General features: G+C 32.6%; 1 protein-coding gene across 1 annotated transcript in view; it reads right to left on the bottom strand.

Moving 5' to 3' along the window:
* Nucleotides 1-645: 645 nt before the first annotated feature.
* LOC124372428 (transitional endoplasmic reticulum ATPase TER94-like) overlaps nucleotides 646-6,498 on the bottom strand; it is a 35,224-nt gene continuing 29,371 nt past the window's right edge. Inside the window, 1 exon segment of the mRNA XM_046830827.1 lies at nucleotides 646-804. Within this exon segment, the coding sequence (XP_046686783.1) occupies nucleotides 646-804 (159 nt within the window).

The raw sequence follows: 6,498 nt of genomic DNA, 5'->3' as shown, positions 1-6,498 counted from the left end.
TATGTGTTTGAATGTAAATAAGTTAATATCATAATATGTGAATGTGTAATCATATACATTTATTACAATACACATTACTGTTGAATTATTAGAATTTAATTCCAGGATTATTTCCAAACTTAACTTGACAACTTATGGGTCCTATGTTTTATAAAGAAACACATATTTGGACATTTTTTGTTACACTGCAATTGTTCCAACCAGTAGAGAGCATGCCAGTAATTGTTAACAACTGGCATGATTTCTACTGTTTGAGAAAGATTACAGTGCAATAGAAAATGTCTAAATATGTTTTTTTGTGTTTATTGTAAATCAGTGTCTCAAGTTTTCAAAGTAAACCTGTTGATTTTCCTATCCATTAGAAATAATACACATCAGTGTGACAAATCTACATAACCAGAAGGATCGTTCTTACTAGCCATAACACTTTTGATATTTTAGCAATGAAGTAACAACAAAATCTTACAATGAAGTAAATATACAAGAAGAAAGAATCAACTTTGCAAAGATTAACCAATGCAAAGGAAAATTTATCCTTGTGAATAGAATTAGATAAAGACTTCTAAAGCTTTCACAATAACCTAACTCAAACCAAGAGTTACAAATTTGAATAACTGAATAAACCCCTAGCCGTAACGTAACCACCTACCGGAAGTTGGTGCCAAATCCTCGGGACTGCTGGAGTGTCTGAGCAAACATCTCGTACTTTCGGATATCATTATCAGTGACGGAACGGCGTGCAAACCTCATTGCTTCCTCAAAGTGAGCTCGAGTTATCTCGGGCACAGGGTCCTCTTCGTCCATCTAGCACAAACATTCAAAGACAGTCAAATATCCTTAAAGAGAAAAATTTCCTTACTATAGCTGGGGATAGTAGACTGATGAGTTGATGCTTTCATAACATTCTCCATATATAATTTAAATTTACCATTTGCTAGTTAAGGTATGTAGCAGAAAACACTACTTTTTCAAGTTTTAGCAATGTCTGTTATATCCAATAATGCATAAGTCCTTCAACTTTTAAATCTTTTACTAACATGGGACCAGGCTGAGTCTCCACTCAGTGATTGCACAACCATGTATTTAGACTAAAAATTAAATGGCAGTATTTGAGCTACCAGCCTATAATTTCTTGTTCAGCTCAAGTGAAACTACAAACAATTGTCCTCTCAGCTCGGTGGGCCACACCTAGGGACCAGCTGAGTCTCCACTCAGTGATTGCACAACCATGTATTTAGACTAAAAATTAAATGGCAGTATTTGAGCTACCAGCCTATAATTTCTTGTTCAGCTCAAGTGAAACTACAAACAATTGTCCTCTCAGCTCGGTGGGCCACACCTAGGAACCAGGTGAGTCTCCACTCAGTGACTGCACAACCATGTATTTAGACTAAAAATTAAATGGCAGTATTTGAGCTACCAGCCTATAATTTCTTGTTCAGCTCAAGTGAAATTACAAACAGTTGTCCTCTCAGCTCGGTGGACCACACCTAGGGACCAGCTGAGTCTCCACTCAGTGATTGCACAACCATGTATTTAGACTAAAAATTAAATGGCAGTATTTGAGCTACCAGCCTATAATTTCTGGTTCAGCTCAAGTGAAATCACAAACAGTTGTCCTCTCAGCTCGGTGAACCACACCTAGGGACCAGCTGAGTCTCCACTCAGTGATTGCACAACCATGTATTCAGACCCAAAATTGAATGGCAGTATTTGAGCTTCCAGCCTATAAATTACTGGAATTTAAGAGTAACTCTCAAAAATTTACAATGTTTATTAGCTTAAATTTAAAAATATTTTCGATTGGTCATTTAAATTCTTTTGTCGTAAACATACAAAGTACTATGTAATTGAAACTATGATTTTACCTAACTTAAAAGTATTTTTCTTTACAATATAAAAAAATAATTAGTCTTACGTAGGTCTCCAATTTCAACAGAATATATATTTATTTCCATGAATATATGTGTTTTGATAGTTTGCTCCACCAATTCACAAATATTTCAAATAACTGATAGGATATACTAAAGCAACTACATTAGTATAACCCTTGAATGAAAAAAACAACTCAAAACAAACAATGTGCTACAAATAATTTTTATAAATTATTTGCTGTATATATATATATTTACCTCAATACAGACTAAGCAAAAGTGAAAAACCCCTCTTTATATAACATATTGTTTAATGAATAAGTTAAGTTTTCAATTAAAATCAAGCCATTAAGTGACTGTTCTTTTAAATAAAAATTATACAATGTCTTACTAAGTAATGCATTTTATTCTGTAAATGAGGTTTTATTGAGTCAATGGATTGAAGATGACCTTTTATAACTGGTAATAAATACATTTTACTTGAAATTTACTGACCTGCCCATGTATTTGCTTGAAATATTTTATGGCCAATAACCTATTCCAGTCTAATAGTAAATTTGTAGTTTAGTTCCTCATTTCGATGAGAGATTACAGCAATTTCCAGCCACACCTTTATAAGGATTCAGTTTTGTAACTGTATAGTAGTAGGCCACAGTCTGCCGAGCTTAACTAGAACTGCTGAGAGTGGTACAGGAATTTGTAGAACTTTACATGATCGAAATTCACTGTTCTAACTAAAGAAACTGCCATGGCCACTCACTGTGGTCGCCTGAGCTAAGAGAATAATCACTTAAGTTAAATCATTGTTAACAGTGACCTCTTACACTTAAATAAGAGCAAGAAAGGACATTCAACATGATAGTAAATGTATTTAATAATTACTAGATGAAGCAAAAGGTAATTATTAAAAAGGTCTGCCAACAATAGTTTCATATAGCCACTAATAGGTGGCTTCACACGGAAAACTCACATTAAAGGAGGAGTGGCAGGGTATGCAAAAAATGGCATGGAAAAGCATATAAAATTCCTTGGCGCAAGCAACGAAGAGTCTGAGCTAATATGCGAAACTGCTCTTTTTGAAGTAAAGCTAAAGAAAGAGACCATCCGCGTACTAGGAGTGTATAGGCCCCCAAGAGCCAAGCAATTGAAATTTTATCAGATCAACTTGAACATGCTCTTTGCACAAAGAAGCCCACTGTCATCATGGGTGACATACATATTAACAACCTTGACGAACATGCAAATGACTCTGACAACAATAAGCTTGAAGAACTCTTAACCTCCTTTGACCTTACTAGGCTAAACCTACCAACCACTAGAATCACACATGAATCAAAAAGCTCAATAGACTGGATCTGCACAAACGTCGACCCCCAGCTCATTCAAACCTCCATACTATTATCTGGACTCTCAGATCACACGACTCAAATCACCACATTTCAGCTACCATCACTAGACAAACCAAAGACAACCATAGAAAGAAAAAAGAATAATTAACAAAAACACATTACAGCTCTTTAAAAACCAGACTAATGGACCAAAACTGGGATACTGTCTGCCTAACACAAGATGCATCAATGTTCATAGAAACATCAATGAAGGAAATCTAATATCTGGAAAAAAGATAAACAGTAGTATAAAAATAAAGGATAATAAATGTCTCGCTATGCTACATTACAACATCCAAGGTGTTTAAGAGCAAAATTGATGAACTAGAGTTGTTAATAACAAACTGTAAATATGATGTACAAATAATTTGCCTTAATGAACACAACATAAAAATTCTAATCAAACTTTTTTAAATAAATTAAATGGTTTTAAATTAACTGACGGAATTTTTTAGAAATAGATCTAGGGGAGGGTCTTTGCATTCTAATTAAAAACCATTTACAGGGTACTCCTAGACCGGATCTCTCAATCCTAAATGAAGAGTTCATCTTATGAAGGATCATTTACAGAAATCAAATCTCTGAAATGTTAATTGTGGCAATATACAGAACACCAGGCTACTCAATGACTAACCTCTTTATACATAAATTAAAACTTTTAATGCAAATACTTGAAAAGGACTCAAAAACAAAATTTGTAGCTATTGCTTCAGACTTTAATATTAATTTGTTACAAAATGATAAATTTTTCAGAATCATTTCAGGATTTAGCAAAACAATTTGGATATAAGATAAATAATAGAGAACCAACTCGAATAACTGATACAACAATGAGTTTTATAGATAACATATTAACCAGTTTAATAATGGGGCAGTAGCAGTGTTCTCAACACAGATCCTGGCCTCTCAACCATAATGTACTTATCGTTTCCTTACCATACTCAAACAATTCTCAAAATTATAAAAAACCAACAAAAAAATATCAGAATATATAATGGAGACAATTCATTTTGTTTTCTTAAATAAAACTTAGACCGTGAAATGAATGAATTCCCTTTCCTGGATTGTGTAGAAGCAAATTATAAGTGTTTTCTCCATAAATTTATATCTTGTGTATGAATGAGGATTTTCCTTTAAAGACTGTTAAAGTAAATAATATGAAAAAAATAAAATGGATTACGAAGGTATAAAAACGTCTGCTAAGAGAAAAAGAGAGTTACATGTCATAGCCAAAACAAACAAAGATCCAAAATTCCAAAACTATGTTAAGAACTAACAAAAAAATGTTTTTAAAAAAGTAGTAAACAAAGCAAAAATTATAGCAAATGAAAAGTTTATAATCAATGCAAAAAATAAGTCAAAAGCCACTTGGGCCATTGTGAAAAAAGAGCTAGGAGTACAATGTAGCAGGGATGACAAAATCATTTTAAGCATTAATGGCGATGAGATAAGAAACCCCCGTGCACTTGCTGAACAGTTTAATGCCCATTTTGCTAACGTTGTTGATACGCTACATACACCAAAAACAGTACAAACACATAACATTGATGCTAGATCAGTAAACAAACTACCAGAGTTAGATTTTCTTCATTTTGTAATCAGTTACTGAGGTAGAAAAGATAATTTCTTAGTTTAAACAATAGTAAGGCATGTGGCTGGGATGGCATACCCATATCTTTACTGAAACTTTCGTCCAAAATAATAAGCCCAATATTGACCAAGATAATAAACCAGTCATTCCCTCTTAGGACATTTCCCAGATAAACTAAAGTTGTCTGAAATCATACCTGTATATAAAAAGAAAAGACTCCCCTAAGGACATCTCAAACTATCGACCTATCTCTTTATTGAGCACATTTCAAAAGTCTTTGAAAAGGCAGTACATTCTAGATTAACAAAATTTTTTAGAAAGAAACAAATTAATATGTGATGAGCAGTATGGTTTCAGAAAGAACAGAAATACAGAGTTAGCTATGGTTTCGTTTGTAAATAGTGTTTCAACTTCCTTGGATCAGTCAAGTATACCGCAGGTATATTTTGTGACTTATCAAAAGCCTTTGATTGCGTAAATCATAAATTGCTCCTCTCAAAATTATATCAAATTGGAATTAGGGAGTCTAGCTTTGGATTATCTGCAATCATATCTAAATAACAGGAAACAAAGAACCATTATCAATGAAAATTCGCATAGAGTCACATCAGATTGGGAAAATATTCTGTATGGTGTCCCTCAAGGCTCTATTTTAGGGCCTACCCTTTTTCTTATATATATATTAATAATTTACCAATCGACATACCAAACAAACAATTTATTTTATTTGCAGATGATACAAATGTTTCTTATTACAGAAAAAAACTTTTTCAATATGGAGGAATCTATAACAAGAACTCTTCAGTTGTTAGAAAATTAGTTTTAATTCTACTGGACTTCTGTTAAATCAAACTAAAACCAATATAATAAATTTCAGACCTAGTAACAATGGTAATTAGCTTCTTAGAAAAATTCTGGATTAAATCTAGTGGACTCTCACAAATTTTTAGGTATCAAAATTGACAAAAAACTTAAATTGGAAATGCCATGTAAACCACCTTGTAAACAAATTGAGTTCGTTCCGATTTGCAATGAAGATTTTAGTAGAATCCGTATCTATAAACACATGTAAAAATTGTATACTTTGCATATATTCAGTCCAATTCTTAAGTATGGTATAGTAATATGGGGATCATCTCCTGATTTAAAAAAAGTTTTCATGGCACAAAAAGCAGTGGTAAGAGCAATGATGGGAGCAAACTTCAGAGAAAGCTGCCGTCCTATATTAAAAAAGCAAAAATACTTACACTGCCATGTTTATACATATTGGACATTTTAAATCTGGTCCACAAACATCCAAATATTTATAGTTCATACACAAACCAGCATACCTATAACACCAGACATAAGGATCTTTTGTTGTTTCCAATTCATAAAACTACCTTATTAGAGAAAAGTCCTTTATATATGGGTATTCGTGGTGTACAATAGTTTGCCAACACCATTAAAACATCTTGAAGAAGCTCAATTTCATAAAATGTATTAAAAAAAATATTATTGAAAAAAGCCCTATTATAGTACAGATGAGATATTAAATGACAAGACAATTATATTTTAAATAAAATAAATTTATTTAAACATCCCAGCACATGCACAAGCATAATAAGTGTGTATGTTGAATACTTCTGTCTTACTTTTAGGATAT

Source organism: Homalodisca vitripennis, unplaced genomic scaffold (genome assembly GCF_021130785.1).
Source record: "Homalodisca vitripennis isolate AUS2020 unplaced genomic scaffold, UT_GWSS_2.1 ScUCBcl_3167;HRSCAF=8517, whole genome shotgun sequence".
In the NCBI taxonomy this organism is placed as follows: domain Eukaryota; kingdom Metazoa; phylum Arthropoda; class Insecta; order Hemiptera; family Cicadellidae; genus Homalodisca; species Homalodisca vitripennis.
Note: the sequence above shows the minus strand (reverse complement) of the source record. Positions and strands in the feature narration are given on the sequence as shown.